Below are 20,596 nucleotides of genomic sequence, written 5' to 3' on the forward strand. Positions count from 1 at the left end.
TGAACTCAAATTTCAGTTGCTCCTTACTAGTTATATGGTCCTGGTCAAGATGCTTAACCTTTTGCACTCGGATGTCGAGTGTGACTCGACACGATTAGCATTAGAATAAAGGAATCGAGAAAAAAGCAAGCGAGTGCAAAGGGTTAAAGCAGCCTTGGCCAGGTGGTTCAGTTGGTTGGAGCATTTTCCCATACACTGAAAGGTTTTGGGTGCGTGCAGATTGATGTTTCACTCTCACGTTGTTTTTCTCTCTTTCCCTCTCCCTTCTTCTCTCTCTCTCTCATCTCTCAAGTCAATTTAAAAAAAAAGCTTAAAGTAACTAACTTCAGTGTTCTCATGTTTAAAGTGGGCCTAACCACACTTACCCACAGATCATGGTGAGGATGAAATGAAATGATGGATGTAAAGTATGTAGCAGAGCACCCAGGACATAGTGCATACTAGTTTCCTCCCCTTTACAAATAGAAGGGATCCATAGGATTAATAAATGAGTGAGGCAATGGGTTGTGAACACTCTCAGTCAGTCAGACACAGCAATAAAACCTGAAGGGGTTGTTCCACAGCAGCCTGTCCCAGTGGCCCAAGGGCAGAGCCTGGAAAGAGGGGAGGGGAGAACTGGAAATGAACAGCTTATCTGTGACCCCAGTGGCTGTCACCTTTCTCAATGTCACCTTCTCAGACCAACATACCTGAATCACACCCCAACACTCCCTATATTCCTCCATAGCAATGTCACCATCTAACTTACTATATATTTTGTTTATTTATCTTGTGTATTATCTGTTTCTCCCCAGGAGAATGTAAGCTCCACCAAGGCAGGGATTATTTCTCCCCTCAGCTTAATTGAGGTATAACTGACAAATAAAATTATGCATATTAAAGTGTACAAAGTGATGATTTGATATACAGAAACATTGTGACATGGTTACCACAATTGCATGAATTAACATATCTGTCACCTCACATAGTTATCTTTTGTGTGTGAGAGAGAGAATGCTTAAGATCTATTCTCTTAGCAAACTTCAGTACTATTTTTTTAAATATTTTTAAAATATATTTTTAAAATATATTTTTATTGATTTCAGAGAGGAAGAGAGAGGGAGAGAGATAGAAACATCCATGATAAGAGAGAATCTTGGATCGGCTGCCTCCTGCATGCCCCCTACTGGGGATCGAGCCCGCAACCTGGGCATGTGCCCTGAATGGGAATCGAACCTGTGACCTCCTGGTTCATAGGTCAATGCTCAACCACTGAGTCACGCCAGCCGGGCCAACACAGTATTATTAACCATAATCGTTGTGTGTGCATTGGATCCCTAGAATTTACTCATCTTATAATTGAAAACGTGTGCTGTTTGACCAACATTGTCCCGTTTCCTCCAGCTTCTGACAACCACCATTTATTCTACTCTCTGCCTCTCTGAGTTTCACTTTAAAAAAGAAATTTCCACATATAAGTCATATCATATAGTATTTGTCTTTCTCTGGCTTACTTCACTTAGCATCATGTTGCAAATGTCAGGATCTCCCCTTTGTATGACTAAATAATAAATATTCCTATTATACCTATATCTCTAGGTAGAGATATGTCATATTTTCTTTATCCATTCATCCATGGACAGACTCTTCTCTTGTGTCCATCTCTATCTTGGCCACTGTGGAGAATGCTGCAATAAGCACGGAGTGCAGGTATCTCTTCAAGATCCTGATTTTGTTTCCTTTGGAGATGTGCCCAAATTTTGGATTGCTGGGTCATAAGGTAGTTAACTTTCTGGGGACCCTCCATACCTTTTTCCATAATAGCTCTACCAATTTACATTTACAGTTTACAAGAGTGCACAAGGCTTCTCTTTTCTCCATGTTCTCGCCAGTATGTATTTCTTCTCTTATTTATGACAGTCTGAGGTGACAGCTCATTGTGGTTTAGGTTTGCACTTCTCTGATGGTTAGTGATGTTGGCATGTTTTCACTTACCTGCTGGCCATTTGCATATCTTCTTTGGGAAAATGTCTATTCAGGTCCTTGGCCCATTTTTAAGTCAGATTATTATGTTATGCTGCTGAATTGTATGTGCTCATTATATATTTTATATATTAACCCCTTATCAGATATATGGTTTTCAAATATTTTCTCCCATTTCATACTTTGTGTTTTTACTTTGTTGATAGTTCCTTTGCCGTGCAGAAGCTTTTTAGTTTGATGTTGTCCCACTTGTTTATTTTTGCTTTTGGTGTCATATCCAAAAGATGATGGCTAAGATCACTGTGTCACTCACCTCAGCATTTATGGGAAAGCAGTCTATCCCTCAGCAAGGCCCTCAACACATCTCACCTTGGACCTGCTGACATCAGCAAGGTCATGCAATTCCTAACCCCAGAACTAGTGTCCAGTTCAGAGAATTTTCCAGAGTCCCATACTACAGTGTTTAGACATAACCTACTTTCATATCAATATCATCTAGAGTTAGAGATATCAAAGAAAACCCCCTCAGTCCTTAAAACCATCTAGTCCAGCCTCCATCCAACACCCAAACCTCTTTCACATCCCCAGAAAATTACCTTTCCAGCTTTGCTTGCAGACCTTTAAGGACGAGAGGACCTCTCATGACAGTCCGTTATATTTTTGCAGATATTTGCCTTATTTTGTTCCCCAATTTGGTTTCCTTAAAACTTCTACCCATTCAGTGTTGTCCTTTGGGTATATTCAGAAGAAGTCCTTCCACCATCATGCCTTCTTGTCGATAGGCCACGCCCCTCAGTTCTTGCAGCAGAGAATTGGAGCAGGAGGGGCCCTGGGCAGGGAGGGCACACACCACACACTGCACATGACCCTCCTTGGAGCCTGCTGTGCCGTGTGCCTGGGACCTCATGGGTGGTTGATGGAGTTCTGTGAATGAATGAATGAAGGACATGAATGGATGGCACAATTTAAAGTGAGGAAAGTGAGCCTCAGGGGGAATCAGTGACATCAGCAAGGTCACGCAATTCCTAACCACAGAACTGGCGCCCCGTTCAGAGAATTTCCAGAGTCCCAAACCAGAGAGTTTAGAGACCTGGAGTTGCTTTGTCTTCTCTTTTGCTTTTTGGGTTTGGCCTGGTTGGCTCCACGGAGGCCTTCTTAGCCCATCTACCTTCTTCCTGTGCCTAACAAACCAGGCATCTTCTGCTTTACAGCCTTCGCTCTAGCTCTTCCCTCTGCCTGGAGCTCTCTGCCCCCACCCATGGCCACTTAGCTAATTCCCCCTCACCTCCTTCGAATCTTTGCCGAAATCTCACCTGCTCGATGAGGGCTACCCTGACTACTCATTAGTCCCCTCACTTGTCCTGGCCCTACCCCTCTTAACCTGCCCTATTTTCTTTATGTTTTCCATGGCCCCATCACTTTGTGCCATTCCACATGACTGACTTACATTGATTCTTTATTCTCTGTCTCCACCAATAGAATGTTAGCTCCATGAGGGCAGGGAGATTTGGGGGCTTTATCTATTACTAGTAGCCCTGCGCATGAATCTGTGCACCAGTAGCTCGCCAGTAGCTCGCTGCCACCCTCCAGTAGCTCTCCACCCGCTGCCCCGCCCTCCTGTAGCTTCTTTCACCCCACCTCCCCCTGGCCCCCCTCATAGCTTGCTGCCCTGCCCCCTCCTGTAGCTCTCCACCGCCTGCTTGTAGCTCGCTGCCCCACCCTCCTGCTGATCCGTGATCCGGTTGTTATGTGGTCGGTCGTTATGCTTCATGGCCTAACAACCATTTGCATATTACATCTTTATTATATAGGATAGGTACTTGTATCTCAAATACCTGTCATAGAGGCTGATACCTAGTAGGGCTCAATCAACATTTGTTGAGTGAATGTCTTGCTCAGAGAACCTGGCAGGACTCCAGTTCTGAATCACCTCCTTCAGGACACAGCAGGTGTGAACAGACATTTGTTAATAGATAGATGGATGGATTACATGACATGTCTTTGCTGCTCTGTAGCAAAGAGGGAATAAGAAGGACATTTGATAACAGAGAGGAGAAGGCCATGTGCTGACAGAGGCAGAAACTGGAATGGTGAGCCCTGTAGGTACAGGAAGGGGCCACAAACCAAGGAATGCGAGTGACCACTGGACGCTGAAAGGGCTGGGAAATGAATTCTCCCTTCAGAAGGAACCAGTCCTGCCAACATCTTGACTTTAATCCAGTGAAACTGACTTCTGACCTCCAGAGCTGTAAGAGAATATATCTGTATGATTTTAAGCCACTAAGTTTGTGGTAATTTGTTACAGCAGCCACAGGAAACTAATACACACCATTCCTCTGGCACAAACTCAGGTCTGTTTTCTCAGATCACACAAAACCTCAGAAACCAAAGTTTGTTTGGGGCGGGAGGACCCTGCAACCTCCCGAGTGATTTCACCCTGATAGCTTCCTCCTCTGGAGTGTGGTTCCGAGCTGAGCCACCCACCTCCATCTCCTGTGGAGCTGTCCAAACACTGTAACTAGGCCCTGACGTGTCTGCTGGCCTGGAGTACCTTCCCCGAGAGGACCCTCTGGCTTCCTGCTTCCAGGTATGTGATTAGCCCTCAATGAAGAGGCCCCCAGAGGTGTCCAGCGCTTTGCCCATTTGCGGACACAATCACATTTGCACCTTTGCTGTTGCCCCTGATTGTCATCCTGGACACTCCTTCCCCTCTGGCTCCCCTGGAGGTGATTCCAGGAGCCCAGAGAGCAGCAGCACTTTGCAAAGCATGTTCTCTCATTTCATGGGAACCTTCTGAATTCCGCAGCTCTATCTGTCACCACCAAGCTGAGTGCTTCTCTTTATCCTGGGCTGGGAGCAGATGGGGTCCCCGGGATTCTGGTCCAGGACCCTCGAGGGCACGGGGGTGGGGCATCTTTACAGCAGGACAAACCTCTAGCTGCATTGGGGAGCAGAAGACCCCAGGTCTCCTCAGGCTCGGCTGTTGAGAATAATAATTCCTTACCTTTGTGGCTCCCACCCCCACAGCTCATGTAACTGCCACAGCTCCCTGGGGCAGAGAGGCACTTGTTATTATTATTACCTCTCTAAACACTAGAGGTACTGGACAAAGCTAGATATTATGTCAGATAATCCTGAGTTCAAACTCCACTCTGTCACTTACTCATTGTGTGATGTTGGGCAAGTTACTTAATCTCTCTGGGCCTTGGTTTCTGTATCTACACATTTACCCTACCATAGGCCAAATTAGACACAATATTGGAACCCACAGGCAGTGGCTTCAGTAATCAGCATCATTACCATCGTCTTATCCTTATCTTGGGTTTATTGTTATCCTTTCTCGGCCTCATCTACAACATGAGAGCTTTGAATGTGCTGGTTAGTTCCTCTCCAACTTTGAGTTACCACCTCAATCACACATGTGCACACACATGCCCACCCTGCTGCCCAAAGAGGCCAGGAGACCCCAAGCCTACCAAGCCACGGTGGCAAGCCCGGGCTCTGCCCAGGTACCCCAGCGGCAAGTCCAGGTGTCAGGAGAGTGTCCTGGTAGCTGAAAGGCAAGAGGGAGGGCTGAGTGGCCAGAAGGCTGGGCAGGCTGTAGGGAGACCTGGGGCCTGCACTGCAGCCCCAGAGCCATCTCCTCCTGCAGTCCTGCAAGCAGCGCCCATAAAACCTAATGGGCACTTGAAAGCTCACCAGCAGGGCCAGGTCTGAGATGGAGAGAGCTTTCGTCCCTCCTGGGGACGGGGGCTGAGACAAGGTGGCGGGGAGAGCAGGCACTGGGCAGCCTTGGGGACCTGATGAGGAGACAGAATGCCGGCTTTGTTGAGCGGCTCAGGGTAATAGATGGTGGCAGCAGCCGGCCTCCCCTGTCACCTGGAGCTCTTTCCCTCCCACACCCACACCCGTGCTGTGATGTGAGAGGGCAGCAAGGCGCCTCCCTTACTGCAGCTTGCTGGCCTCCATTCGGGAAACGGGGGCACATTTTCCTTCATCTAAACCCCCTGTGCCCGTTCTCTGGGCCAGGCTGGTACTGGTGCCATAGATCAGGAAGGATGACAGTCTCAGGCCTGCCTCCACCCCATGTTCTTAGAGTGAGCTCTGGGGAGAGGAGGAGCGGGTTTGGCTGAACTAAGGGGCTACATCTGTACATCACACAAGGAGAGGGATTCCCACGGAGGTCCCTGGAGACACTGAGGCCATGACACAGCAGGCTGGATGGCTCAGAGTTTGCCCCTGCAGCGAGTGGGTGCTGCGGGAAAACAAGGTACCTGACTGTGGTGCTGGCAACTTGGTTCTCCAGAAAAGAGGGTGTCTGCTCTCAGGGGAGGGGGCAGTGGAAGGGCCTTCCTTTCTCTTCACTCTCTCTCCTCGGATGGCACACACAGAGCCAGCTTCACCACCTGCCCACAGCCCATAATTCAGCCGCCGGCTGCACCAGTGCTCCAATGCTCTGACTGTGGGGAGCGCAGTGATTGGCAAGTGCCTGGAGGGCCCAGAGGCAGGAGCATAACTAAACTCGCCCCACTTCCATGAAGTCTTAAGTTTTATCTTAACTCTAATTTTTTGCTTCTTCATCAAAATATATCAGTATTTGTTTTCATAGGAAAGTTAGTAATCCTACCTAATAAAAGAGTAATATGCAAATTGACCATTACTCCAACACATAAGATGGCCGCCCCCATGTGGTCAAAGATGGCCTGCAGGGGATGGCAGTTGTGGGCGATCATGCCAGCAGGGGAGGACAGTTGGGGGGGACCCAGGCCTGCAGGGGAGGGCAGTTCGGGGGGATGAGCCCTGCAGGGGGAGGGCAGTTGGGGGGACCAAGCCTGAAAGGGAGGGCAGTTGGGGGGACCAAGCCTGAAAGGGAGGGCAGTTGGGGGCAATCAGGCCTGCAGGGGAGGGCAGTTAGGGGTGACCAGGCTGGCAGGAGAGGGCAGTTAGGAGCAATCGGGCCAGCAGGGGAGCAGTTAGGCATCAATCAGGCTGGCAGGCAGGTGAGTGGTTGGGAGCCAGCAGTCCTGGATTGTGAGAGGGATGTCCAACTGCCCTCAAAGGGTCCCAGATTGGAGAGGGTGCCGGCTGGGCTGAGGGACACACACACACCCCTGTGCATGAATATCATGCACTGGGCCTCTAGTTTTTCTAATAATATCACATTGACTAAAACTAATGATCTATGAGCCATGTTCATTCTGGGCCTCTGAGTGCACCTGGCACACCTCTGTGCCCCTCTGAGTGCACCTGGCACACCTCTGTGCTCCTCTGAGTACACCTGGCACTCCTCTGTGCTCCTCTGAGTGCACCTGGCACACCTCTGTGCCCCTCTGACTGCACCTGGCACACCTCTGTGCCCCTCTGACTTCACCTGGCACACCTGTGTGCTCCTCTGAGTGCACCTGGCACACCTCTGTGCTCCTCTGAGTGCACCTGGCACACCTCTGTGCCCCTCTGAGTGCACCTGGCACACCTCTGTGCTCCTCTGAGTTCACCTGGCACACCTCTGTGCCCCTCTGAGTGCACCTGGCACACCTCTGTGCCCCTCTGACTGCACCTGGCACTTCTCTCTGCCCCTCTGAGTTCACCTGGCACACCTCTGTGCCCTTCTGAGTGCACCTGGCACACCTCTGTGCCCCTCTGAGTGCACCTGGCACACCTCTGTGCCCCTCTGAGTTCACCTGGCACACCTCTGTGCCCCTCTGACTGCACCTGGCACTTCTCTCTGCCCCTCTGAGTTCATCTGGGACACCTCTGTGCCCTTCTGAGTTCACCTGGCACACCTCTGTGCCCCTCTGAGTGCACCTGGCACTCCTGTGTGCTCCTCTGAGTGCACATGGCACACCTCTGTGCCCCTCTGAGTGCACCTGGCACACCTCTGTGTCCCTCTGACTACACCTGGCACACCTCTCTGCCCCTCTGAGTTCACCTGGCACTCCTCTGTGCCCCTCTGAGTTCACCTGGCACTCCTCTGTGCCCCTCTGAGTGCACCTGGCACTCCTCTGTGCCCCTCTGAGTGCACCTGGCACACCTGTGTGCTCCTCTGAGTGCACATGGCACACCTCTGTGCTCCTCTGAGTGCACCTGGCACACCTCTGTGCCCCTCTGAGTGCACATGGCACACCTCTGTGCTCCTCTGAGTGCACCTGGCACACCTCTGTGCCCCTCTGAGTGCACCTGGCACACCTCTGTGCCCCTCTGAGTGTACCTGGCACACCTCTGTGCTCCTCTGAGTGCATCTGGCACACCTCTCTGCCCCTCTGAGTGCACCTGGCACACCTCTGTGCTCCTCTGAGTGCACCTGGCACACCTCTGTGCTCCTCTGAGTGCACCTGGCACACCTCTGTGCCCCTCTGACTACACCTGGCACATCTCTGTGCCCCTCTGAGTTCACCTGACACTCCTCTGTGCCCCTCTGAGTTCACCTGGCACACCTGTGTGCTCCTCTGAGTGCACCTGGCACACCTGTGTGCTCCTCTGAGTGCACATGGCACACCTCTGTGCCCCTCTGAGTGCACCTGGCACACCTCTGTGTCCCTCTGACTACACCTGGCACACCTCTCTGCCCCTCTGAGTTCACCTGGCACTCCTCTGTGCCCCTCTGAGTTCACCTGGCACACCTCTGTGCCCCTCTAACTGCACCTGGCACTCCTCTGTGCCCCTCTGACTGCACCTGGCACTCCTCTGTGCCCCTCTGACTGCACCTGGCACTCCTCTGTGCCCCTCTGACTGCACCTGGCACACCTCTGTGCCCCTCTGAGTTCACCTGGCACTCCTCTGTGCCCCTCTGACTGCACCTGGCACTCCTCTGTGCCCCTTTGGCTGCACCTGGCACACCGCTGTGCTCCTCTGAGTGCACATGGCACACCTCTGTGCTCCTCTGAGTGCACCTGGCACACCTCTGTGCCCCTCTGAGTGCACATGGCACACCTCTGTGCTCCTCTGAGTGCACCTGGCACACCTCTGTGCCCCTCTGAGTGCACCTGGCACACCTCTGTGCCCCTCTGAGTGTACCTGGCACACCTCTGTGCTCCTCTGAGTGCATCTGGCACACCTCTCTGCCCCTCTGAGTGCACCTGGCACACCTCTGTGCTCCTCTGAGTGCACCTGGCACACCTCTGTGCTCCTCTGAGTGCACCTGGCACACCTCTGTGCCCCTCTGACTACACCTGGCACACCTCTGTGCCCCTCTGAGTTCACCTGACACTCCTCTGTGCCCCTCTGAGTTCACCTGGCACACCTCTCTGCCCCTCTGAGTTCACCTGGCACACCTCTGTGCTCCTCTGAGTGTACCTGGCACTCCTCTGTGCCCCTCTGAGTTCACCTGGCACACCTCTGTGCCGCTCTAACTGCACCTGGCACACCTCTGTGCCCCTCTGAGTTCACCTGGCACACCTCTGTGCCCCTCTGAGTGCACCTGGCACACCTCTGTGCCCCTCTGAGTTCACCTGGGACACCTCTGTGCCCTTCTGAGTTCACCTGGCACACCTCTGTGCCCCTCTGAGTGCACCTGGCACTCCTCTGTGCCCCTTTGGCTGCACCTGGCACACCGCTGTGCCCTTCTGGGGATACATGTGCCCAGCTGAGGATCTGGCATGACTGCTCCCACCAATTAATATTGAGGATAGCTGACTGTCTGGGAATTGGTGTAAGTGGAGGGATTTTGATGGTTTTGTGCATCGTGTTGGGGAAAGAAGACTTGAGCAGAGCACAGCAGTGAGAGGTCCTTTGGCCAGTGTGGTGGCGTTGGTCCCTAGGAGGACGCGGGCAGGGAAAAGGAGGAAGCAGGCAGAATGTAGGCAAACTTCGGCTATTGTGAAACTTGACTAAATTTGGTCTTGGTGCTCAAGGACCACAAGGTGGGAAGAGGCCGCAGGAGGTGGGATTTGGGTGGAGGAGGAGCTTGTGTGGGGAGGAGCCGAGGAGCCAAGGTTGGGCCGGGAAGTGGGAAGAAAAAGGACTGTCAATAGCACCTTGATATCCTTGCTCTCGGTCTGGAGTGTTCCTATGAGGGATCGCAGGGTGACCGGGAGTGGGGTCTGACCAGGGGCCGGCTGTCCACATGCAGCCTGGTCCCTAGTGGCATCGAGAGGGGTTGATGAACCCCCTGGGCCCGGAAGCGCTCCAGGTTTTGGAGCCTGGCATTAGGCCGGGGGAGAGGTAGTGAGGCCAAGGGGGCTCCTCCCGCCTCCAGATCTGGCGTCTGAGGCCTGTCACAGAGCTTGCCCCTTCCCCCCCCCCGCTGTGGGGCCCTCCCTGCGATTCCTGCTTACGGACTCTGCCAAATGAAGCACAAACTTAACTACATCACCCCCCTGACAGGACAGGGGAGGGGCCGGGCAGCACACTGGGCTGCTCAGTCCCCCAATCTAGCCGCTGGCGGGGGTCATTTCAATTACAGACACCAGAGTGTGGCGGGGCGGGGCTGCTCATAAGAGCTTCCATGCTATTGCTCTGCTAATTACGAAGCTCTTACCGCCTCCCTCGGCAGGTAAATAGCAGGGCTGAGAGGCTCAGGCTGCTGAGATGGAGTGTGAGCCAGGGAACAGGGCAGGGAAGTGCCTGGACTTGCAGGGAGGGAGGCACCGCCTTCCTGGAGGGAACATGGAATCGAGGCCTCTGCCCCGAGGTGACCATCCACCGTCCAGGAACTGGTGGAGAAACTCCTGACCTGCAAACCCAAGATCTGGAGTTTTTAGACACCTCAGAGCCATAGGTGATCCCTTGAGGAGTGAGAGGACCTGGGGAACCCTGTGCTGAGGGGAGGGCTATCTGCCCGGTGGTCTCATGCCGGCAGCTCTCTTGTTTGCTTCCTGGTCTGACCTGTCCAGGCTTAAAGCCAGACCCCGCAGATGGTTGGGTCCTAGACACGGGAGAGGCGAGGGCGCAGCTCCTTACCCCCTAAAGCTCCTCTCCTCTGCACAGCCCAGGAAGGAGATGGGGTGTCTGGGAGGAGAGCGAGACCCTCTGCCACCGAATGAATGGCCACCCAAAAGGCTGCAGAGGCTCCGAGAAACAGCAGCACCGGCAGTTATTCTGAGACGTGATGACGAGCAGAGGCTGCCTGTCTAGCCGGGGGCTGTGCTTAACGACCGCAATTCCAGGCGCCAACGTCCCCAGAACCGGAGCTGTGGTTTCTTGGTGAGTGTGAGACTGCCTTAGGTTCTGGGAAACAGCAGATGGTAGGAGCATTCACAGCTGGGAAAATCCCATTTTTGCTCTGTTCCTCAGTTTCCTTCCCCTATGAAATAGGCGACATGAGATTTATAAACACTCGGAGGGGCTGAGCTAAGGCTGCTGTGTAAATACGGGCTCCTGGCACCCCATCTTCCTCCCATGGTGGAGGGACACCATCCCAGGAGGAGGTCTTTCATGCCACTTGTGTGTGTGTGTGTGTGTGTGTGTGTGTGTGTGTGTGTGTGTTGATTTCAGAGAGAAAGGGAAAGGAAGAGAGAGATAAGAACATCAATGATGAGAGAGAATCATTCATCAGCTGCCTCCTGCATGCCCCACACTGGGGAATCAAGCCCACAACCCGGGCATGTGCCCTGACCATGACCTCCTGGTTCATAGAACCACTGAGCCACGCAGGCCAGGTGCCACTTGTTAGTAATGGCACTGCTTCCGGATGTAGAGCTGGCCTTGGGCCTGCTTGCCATGTTGAGATCAGCATCGCATGAACAGAGGAGGCCACACTGGAGCCCAGCTTATCGGCCAGTCTTCACTCCTAAAGGGCTGCTTCTCATAGCTGATGTAAAAAACTTGAGAGATGTTCTTTTTAAAAAATATTTTTAATTGAGTTTAGAGAAAGAGGAGAGAGAGAGAGAGAGAGAGAGAGAGAGAGAGAGAGAGAGAGAGAGAGAGATCTGCTACCTCCTGCATGTCCCCTACTGGGGATGGATCCCAAAACCTGGACATGTGCCCCTGACCGGGATTCAAACCAGTGACCTCTTGGTGCATGGGACGATGCTCAACCAACTGAGCCACACGGGCCAGGGTTTGAAAGACCTTCTTTGGGAAGGGAGCAAAGGAAGGAGCTGTAATGGAAGTGGGATATAAAGTCCCTTTGGCAGCCCCGCAACCCCCACCCCAAGTCCCCTACAAGGAGGCATGCAATGGCTTCAGCCTTGACCTTGGGATCCTGGAATAAAGCACTTCTGGAAGTACAAGAGACAATAACTGGATTCTGATAGAGGTGGCTGGAATGGGAGCCCACACCAAAGACTCAAAACTGAAATCCATGTGCTCATAGCAAGCAGGTATTTTTATTCTGCGGTGTATTATTTACTCTTCAAAGTGCTGTTGAATACATTGCTTCATGCTGATCTTTAAAATTCTGTGCTGTGGGTAGAGTACGTATAAGCAGCCCCAATGTCAAACAGTGAAAGCTGAAGCTCCGAGAAGTTAAGCTCGAGGTCCCCCAGTAGTAGATGGTGGTGGAGCCAGGACCAAAATCAGGTGCTTTCTCCAAGACATGGCTGAAAAGGAAGGAGACTCCATAGCGGGGAGTTCGCCGCCGGCTTTTTCCTCCTCTAGCAACTGAGGAAGTGGAGGGAGACTTAGGGATGGACTTGGAGGCTAACTGAGCAGGCCGAGGCAGAGGAAGCCAGCGGTACAAAGTAGGAAGTGAGGAGGGAGATGGGTGGAGGCTTGCATGGACACGTCCGGCTCACAAACTTCTTCTGCTCCTCATTTCATTAACAGCAGCAGCGGAATTTCATGGGCAATTGGCATTGAGCACTAACTGGGAGGTAATGAGAGAGAGAGGATGCAGGTAAAGGCTGTTTGAATTTAAATTCTTTTTCTTTGGGGGCAGGGGGAAGGAGGGAGGCAGACTTTTTTTAAAGGCAATTTGAGTGCTGGAAAAGTTTTTAGCAAACAGCTTTGGACTTTTGCGGCCTCTGTGGCAGTGCCATCCAGCCCACCGTGCTCTCCAACCCACCAACTCCCGGTGGCTGCCTTGGAGTGAGAGATGCGGAGGGACTGGGTGTTGGACCTTAGGTAGGTGTTGGCCCTCAGACTTGTGAAGACACACTGGAAACATGTGCACCATCCATGAGCTAGAATGAGTTGCTCTGTAATAGTTATTGCAGAATCACCATAAGCAAAACTCTGTATGGACCTGGGCAGAGGTGAGAGATAAACTAGAAATAGAAAACAGGATTACTGTCCTAGGATTACTGTCCTATTTGACAAGTGATGTACACACACACACACACACACACACACACACACACACACACGGCCACGAAACATTCCAAGGGAGGAGGATAACGGGGAATGTAAGACTAAAGGTAGAGAAGAGGGCAGGGTCATGAGGTAACAAAGTGACAATGGTTGTGGAAAGGAGGCTGCTGTGCGCAGGACTCTCAGTGACACTCAGGTTAGTGAACTGAAGGGAGAGGCTTAGATGGAAGTAAAGGCCTCCCCAAGGAGGTGGCCAGCTGGTCGGCTTGGCTGGACTAAAGACTGTCATGGGAAGCAATGAGAAATGAAGAGTCAAGTGTAAGGGGAGGGAAATGTTGTGGAAGGCTTGAATTCTAATCTTTGGATTCAGGATATGAAGCCACTGGAACTGCCACAAAATAGGCGAATCAATGCAGATTTGCTACGAAAGAGTATGAGCCAGAAGTGGATTAGTTACCCAGGTGGCAGGTGATCAGGGCTCCTTTGTTCAGGACGAGGAGCTGTGGGCACAGATAGGAAGCTAAGGAGCCATCGGGGTTGTGATGGTTAATTTTATGTGTCAACTTAGCTAGGCCATAGTACCATTCTAGATGTTTCTGTGAAGTTATTTATTTAGATGGGGTTAAAATTTAAATCAGTAGAATTTGAATAAAACTGATTATCCTCAAGAAAGTAAGTGGGCCTCATCCAACCCTTTGAAGGCCTTAATAGGAAAAGACTGACCTACCCCGAGAGGAAACCCGCCAGCAGACTGCCTTCAGACTCAGACTACAACTCTCCCTGGGTCTCAGGCCTTCCAGCCTCCATAATCACGTCAGAGTTACGGGCTGAATTGTGTCTCCCCAAAATGTATATGTTATATCCTACAAAATGACTGTATTTGGATATAGGGCCTTTAGAAAGGTAATTAAAGTTAAATGAGGTCATTAGGACATGAAGTCAAATAGGTCAGGAGGACACACATGACTGTGTCCTTATAAGAAGAGGAAATTTGGACAGACACACACAGAGAAAAGGCCACATGAGGATACACGGAGAAGACAGCCATCTACAAGCCAAGGAGAGAGGCCTCAGAAGAAACCAACTCCACCAGCACTTGGATCTTGAACTTCCAGCCTCCAGAGCAGTGAGAAAATAAAGCTTTGTTTAAGCCACCCAGCCTGTGGTATTTTGTTATGGCGGCCCAAGCAGACTGAAACAGGATAGCAGATTATAAATTCCTTGAGCCCAAGGGCCATGCATTGAGCCTGTCCCCCAGCTCAGTGCCGTGCACGTGGTGTGTGCTGACAGTGTTGACTAGACTGCCCTGGGAGCCTTGGCACCTGGTTCCCCTCCATCAGTGATGCACTGGCTGCTGGGGCAGCAGAGGAAGATGGACTCACAGTGGGACAAGAGCTTCGGGATACAGGCATGGTGGAGAGGCTCGGGCTGCTGAGATGGAGTGTGAGCCAGGGAACAGGGCAGGGAGATGCCTGTACTTATGGGGAACTGAAGGTCGATGCAAGGTTGACCTCAGGAATCCAGTCAAGGGAAGGATGAGCTGTGACTAACTTGTTTTGTGTTTTCTTGTATGCTTAATACAATGCCTAGAATTTATTTGACACCCAATAAAGGTTTTGTTGAATGACTAAGTAAGTGACCAAGACAGGGCTGGGAGATGGAAGGATCTTACACTTAAATAAACCTGTGGAAACATACATGTGTGCTGGATGTACTTAGGAATTTTCTGAAAGAGATTGCTAACAGGGATCACTTTTCCCTGTATGCCCCAAACTGTTTATGCATTTTCATCATGACTACATTACTCCTGGGTCATTTAATCTCTCATTAGGTGTGCATACCTGGACTGAATGAAAAGAGGCAACAGGGGCTGGAGAGCTTTTAACCCACCATTCCTCTCCTCTAATCTCCCCACAAAAATTTTCAGCCTCCACCTGCTGCGAGAGCACATTGATGGAGACCAGCCAAACCCGTCTTCACAGGCGGCTCCACAGTGCCCAGAGGGAGCACAGCGTGATGGCGTAGAGTCCCAACATCACAAGGTAGCCTTGAAAGAGCAGTCGGTCAACGCGTTCCAGGAGGGCCAGCCACCCGACCTCCTGCTGGGCTGCCTGGTCCTGGGTTTGGAAGTAGTTGCTGATGGATTGAAGCTGGGACAAGACTTCCTTCAGGGTCCCTGAGTGGGCCTGGTGCTCTCGAGAGACAGGGGACTCTGCATGAGAGAGAACACCCCAGTCAACCAGGGACGACCAAGGCCCCTTGGACTTCCCACTGAGGCTGATGGCCTCACCCTTCAAGAAAGGTTGTAGGCGAAACTGGGCAGTGGGTTGAGTTGGGGGTGAGGACTCTCTTCCCACCTGCTGAGGGGTTTAGAATGTAGAAAAAATCCTTTAAGTTTTTACATAGAACTAATATCAATATTACTAATAATTATAATAACTAGAAGAAGCGACCATTTACTTCCCACTGCTGTTTGCTAGGCACCAGACTGTGTTTCTATGTTTTGTCTTAGTCAATCCTCACAGCAACTCTAGGGCTGGGTATTATTATCTCCATTTTATAGACAAGGAATCCCAGGTTCCTAGAGATGAAATTGCTGAAGGGAACTCTGGAGAGCATATCTATGTGGGGTGTCTAGGCTAGACCTATCCAGGAGGCTTTCAGAGCTGGGGACAGCCCAGGTTGAACCAGGCAGAGCTTCGTGGCAGAGATGATTTTTAAACCTTTGCACATTAAGCAACTGCAATCCAAAGCTACACAGTGTGTGTGTGTGTGTGTGTGTGTGTGTGTGACTTTCTGGGAAGCCAGCAGGAGTGAGTGGCCTTCGGTCCCCAGAAAGGCCATGTAAAATGCAGCACAGAAGCCGACAAGCAGATGTTTCAGATTTTTCACACAGCCCAGTGCTCCATCAGTGGGAACGGGTGCTGAGGGTAGGGACCTCAAAGCTTCTCACAAACCTGTCACCCCAACAAGATGGGCCCTGCGATCCGTTATAAGCCCATCAGCATCAGTGTCCCCTCCAAGGCATAAGAGGGGCCGCTCCTGCCCGCTGTGCTGCTCATCGTGAAGGAATTTGATCAACAAGATGGACTTAGATAAGCTGAGAACCAAGAAGGCCATGCAGACGGTGAAGAAGACGCCTGAGGGAAGGAACCAGGAGGTGGAGTTAGCTGGAGTCTCGGGGGCCCCTCCCTCCCCAGATCTGAAACGCAACAGCAAATTTTTGCCAGGAGTCATGCAAGACAAATGCCTGGCGACCCCAAGGCTGCTTACCAATCAGAGGGGTGCTCACTGCGCTCTGTGGCATCTCGTCAGACATGTTGACCCTGAAAACGGTGTAGCCCACCAGCACGCTGGTTTTGAACACAATCCTGGCACGGCAGGTGGGGGGGATGTAGAAGCTCCCCAGGTCCACAAGCATGAGGAAGATGCTGGGAATCAGCAGGCTCACCACATAGACCAGTGGGCGCCTGCGAATCACCACCTGGACAGGGACAAGAAATCTGTTGAAAAGAGGGTCTAAGCTGATGGACTAACATTTGGCCAAAACCAAAGCCAAGAAGTCCTAACAGTGTTGCATAACGTGAAAAGTCTATGTGGCTTAGAAATAGAAGACCATTTTGTAGTTTAGAACCACCTGCTGTTTGCTAGGCACCGGACTGTTTCCTATGTTTTATCTCAGTCAATCCTCACAGCAGCTCTAGGGCTGAGTATTATTATCTCCGTTTCACAGACAAGGAATCCCGGGTTCCTAGAGATGAAATTGCTTGTGTAAGCTCACATAGCTGTGAGTGAGAAACTGTTTAAAACCAGGGCTTACACTAAAATCTTCCCTCTTAAACCACGTGTGAGGCAACATATTGTGTGTTTGGGGTCTAGTCTGTCTTCTTGGAACGCGAGCTTCTTAGCACCTGTGAGTGTAGCCGTCGGAGTCTGGGCAGGAACAAAGCATAACTGACTTGGGAAATCTGAGGAGGGCTTAATGAAGAGACGGTTTACAGGGTGTGGGCGGGGCACAGGAAAGCCACGGGAAGGAGGGCAGTGCTCCGGGGCTGGGGCACTGGTGAGCTGTTCCACCCTCAGGCCTGAAGGCACCTGAGAGAAGCTGTGGGGATGGGGCTGCAACAGTTGTGCCTTCCTCTTAGGGGTAAAGCCAGCCTGGCTGCGCCTCCACAGAGAGAGAATGGGGAGACAAGCACCCACTCGCTCCCATCTCCTGCCTCTGCCCCACGGCCAGGGCTCCGGTCCCTGCAGGCCACAGCTCAGTCTCCGGAGCAGGGAGCAGGGGCAGGAGGGGACCCGCCACAGGCCGACTGAAGAGGCCCAGCTGAGTGGGTTTTGTAGCTGGAAATCTGAGCCTCATAAAATCACTATGATTGTTGTTGCCATTTTTTTAGTTTCTCTGGGATGGTGACAGGAATTGTCTTTAATAAACACAAACTCTTCTCCTCCCTTGAGAGAAAGCAGGGAATGACAGGGCTGCTTTCCTCACCAGACGCTGGACCCTCTGAGGGTGAAAAAGCAATGTGTTAAATCTCCCACAGAGCCAAAAGGAACACCTATTTTGTAGTGGGTATTCCATGAATGCTTGCTGAACAAATGGATGGTTTGGGACCTTTACTGTTGGGGTTTGGGAAAAAACCCACAATGTCTGAAATTTCCCGTTTCTCTTATTCTCAAAGCAATAGAAGGTTTTCCACGTGTCAGAGGGTGAGCTTGGGGGGTGGTCTTAGGCACATGGTGTGGTTTAGTTAATCCTCGCTGCGAGCTTGCTGGCAGGTAACCTAATAGCCCTGCTGTATAGATTTTAACAAGTGAAGCTCAGCCCTCAGCGAGGTGAGTTAGTGGCAGAGCTGGGAAGAGCCCCGATGTCTCCCGATTCCAGCCCGGGGTTCTTTTTCATACAGTGTAGCTACAACTCTTGATCTGCCAGACCTCTGAGTTGAGTTCAGGGTTCTTCTCCCTCCTCTCTGTCTCCTGTTCTGGAAGAGAACCACAGAGAAATAAGCCAAGACAGAGGCCAGGGGTGGCGCAGACAGTGGCAGGGCAAGAGCTTGCCTGGGGGAGGCCAGACAGCACCTTGCTGATGAGAGCGGGACCCCCTCCTCAGCCCCCTCCCCGCCCCCGCCACTGGGTCTGAGAGCATATTCTGTCCCAGTGGTGCTTGACAGGCCCGAGTGTTTGGCGGATTGCAGTCTGGCTGTTGTCTTTCGCATTAAACATAATTGGCTGCAGATACCTAAACCAGAGCAACACTCACTGCTTTGCAATAATTTGGTTAAAACCCATTTCTACCAAAGTGCAATCAACAGCAAAACAACAACAAAATGAGCTGTCATCAACCTGCACCCCCTAGCTCCCGTCATCACGCTGTGCCTGGCTGTGGTTAGATGGGGGGAGTGAGCAGGGTGCCCAGTGGGCAGAGCCCATGGGGTCCTGGAGTGTGGGCCCAGGCTAGCCCACGGGTGATCTGGACATCCGGGTGGGGGGTGACCAAGCCTGCTGTCTCTGGTGGGTAGAAGCAGAAGACCCCCTAGAGACTTCATGGCGGCTGTTACATGAGGGGTGGGAAGAAAAGTATAGGTGGCACATTGGTTAAGCAGAGAGTCCAGACGTAGTCCAGGGAACAGGGCTCCAGAGCCCTCGGCCCTAGGTCCTACCCGTGCTGGTTTCAGTGGTCCCGGGTGAGGTATTTAACCTCTCCATGCCTGATTTTCTCTTTTTAAAATATTGATTTCAGAGAAGAAGGGAGAGGGAGAGAGAGATAGAGATATCAATGATGAGAGAGAATCATTGGTTGGCTGCCTCCTGCACGCCCCACCCACACTGGGGATAGAGCCCTGCAACCCGGCATGTGCCCTGACCGGGAAATGAACCATGACCTCCTGGTTCATAGGTCAGTGCTCAACCACTGAGCCACACGGCCGGGCTGCCTTCCCTTTCTGAAAGAGCAGGTTACTGTAGCCTTGCCGAACACCTTGGGTGGAGTTGAGGTTACCGCAGAACTCTTCAAGTGGCGTTCCTATGTAAAAGCAGGAGCTGAGATGACTGCTCTCCAGCCAGAGGCGGCTGCAGGGAATGAGGGTAAAGCAGGGCCAGAACCAAGGATGGCAGCATGGCTCCTCCAGCCCCCGGGTCCAGGAAGGTGCAGTGCCAGGGGAGAGCTGTGGCAAGAGCTAAGAGGTCGGGAGGCAGGCGGCTCCCGGGGCATGGAGCCCGTGCCCTTTGTTAATGCTCTGCTGGTGCCATTTTGAAATTCGTAGTAATTTTTGAACAAGGGGCCCTGCCTTTCACTTTGCACTAAGGCCACACAAATTCTGTAGCCAGTCCTGTCGGGAGGGTATTCGTCACTGGGCCAACGGTAACTGAAAGTAGAAGGAAAACGGTGGGAACAGAAAGAGGCAGCTTATGATGTAACACAGAGCAGACACCTCTCCTGTCTGTGTTTGGTTTATAAAATTGTGAATCTAGACAGGCCCTCCAAAACGACCTCATCCATCTTCCTACCTTTGGCAAGGATGCTCCCGTTCTGAAGACAGACAAAATAGTGCCTGTAGTTTTTGGTTTGCTTCGAAAGCAAAGCATCTGCCTTTTCCTCTAGGTTGATTTAGGAGCAGTGTCACCTATGTACTAGGCTAATTTTCTCTACAAGCCAAGTATAGCCTGAAGAAATATTAATTTTATCACCCGGTTTTCAGAAATGTTTTGTTTTTATTACTCTTTCGATCCTCAGAACCCTTTATTCCCTTGTTCAAGAGACATGAATTGAGCATGAACAGAGTGCCAGACTCTATCCTAAATATTGGAGTCAGGACTGTTAATAGGAAACTTCCCCATCTTATGGGGTCAGGAACCAGACTCTGGTGTTAGATGTTTCCCAAGTCTACAGAGGAAGAAGAATGGACTATGCCCAGAGTCTGTGCCTGCTTTAGATGCTGAGATTTGGGTTCTTTTGAGTTTACATTAAGATGATATTTTGGTCTTAGAGTTGGAGCAGGGGTGGGTTAAGATGTCTGGGGGTGCTGGGACAGGGTGAATGCATTTTGGGACAGACACGAATTTCCAGGAGCCAGAGGGTGACGGACTGCAGTGCGATGAATAATGAGTCCAAGAATCCATGCCCTCCTGGAAGGTCATCATGTCACTGAACTTGGAAATGGTAATCAGTTCAGAGGAGGTCGCACTGGGGAAGACGTGTCCTTCATCCTATATGACTAGTGTCCTTTTAAGAAGAAGATTCACAAAAAGGAGAAGGCCGTGTCAAGATGAAGGCAGAGATTGGAGTGCTACCTCTGTGAGCCAAGGAATGCTGAAGACTGCCAGCAACTGCAGAAACCAGGAGGGGGCACGGGACCGATTCTCCCTCAGAGCCCAGAAGGAACCAACCCTGCTGACACCTTGATTTCAGGCTCTGGCTTCCAGAACTAGGAGACGAATCATGTCTGTT

General features: G+C 51.5%; 1 protein-coding gene across 1 annotated transcript in view; it reads right to left on the reverse strand.

Annotated features, from left to right (window-relative positions):
* Window positions 1-15,125: 15,125 nt before the first annotated feature.
* Window positions 15,126-20,596, reverse strand: part of HTR3B (5-hydroxytryptamine receptor 3B) — a 38,455-nt gene continuing 32,984 nt past the window's right edge. Inside the window, exons 8-10 of the mRNA XM_054724977.1 lie at window positions 16,423-16,633; window positions 16,107-16,289; window positions 15,126-15,361 (exon numbers count right to left, since the gene is read on the reverse strand). Coding sequence (XP_054580952.1) covers window positions 15,126-15,361; window positions 16,107-16,289; window positions 16,423-16,633 — 630 coding nt within the window. The remainder of the gene's footprint in view (window positions 15,362-16,106; window positions 16,290-16,422; window positions 16,634-20,596) is intronic.

Source organism: Eptesicus fuscus, chromosome 13, assembly GCF_027574615.1.
Source record: "Eptesicus fuscus isolate TK198812 chromosome 13, DD_ASM_mEF_20220401, whole genome shotgun sequence".
Taxonomy (NCBI): Eukaryota; Metazoa; Chordata; class Mammalia; order Chiroptera; family Vespertilionidae; genus Eptesicus; species Eptesicus fuscus.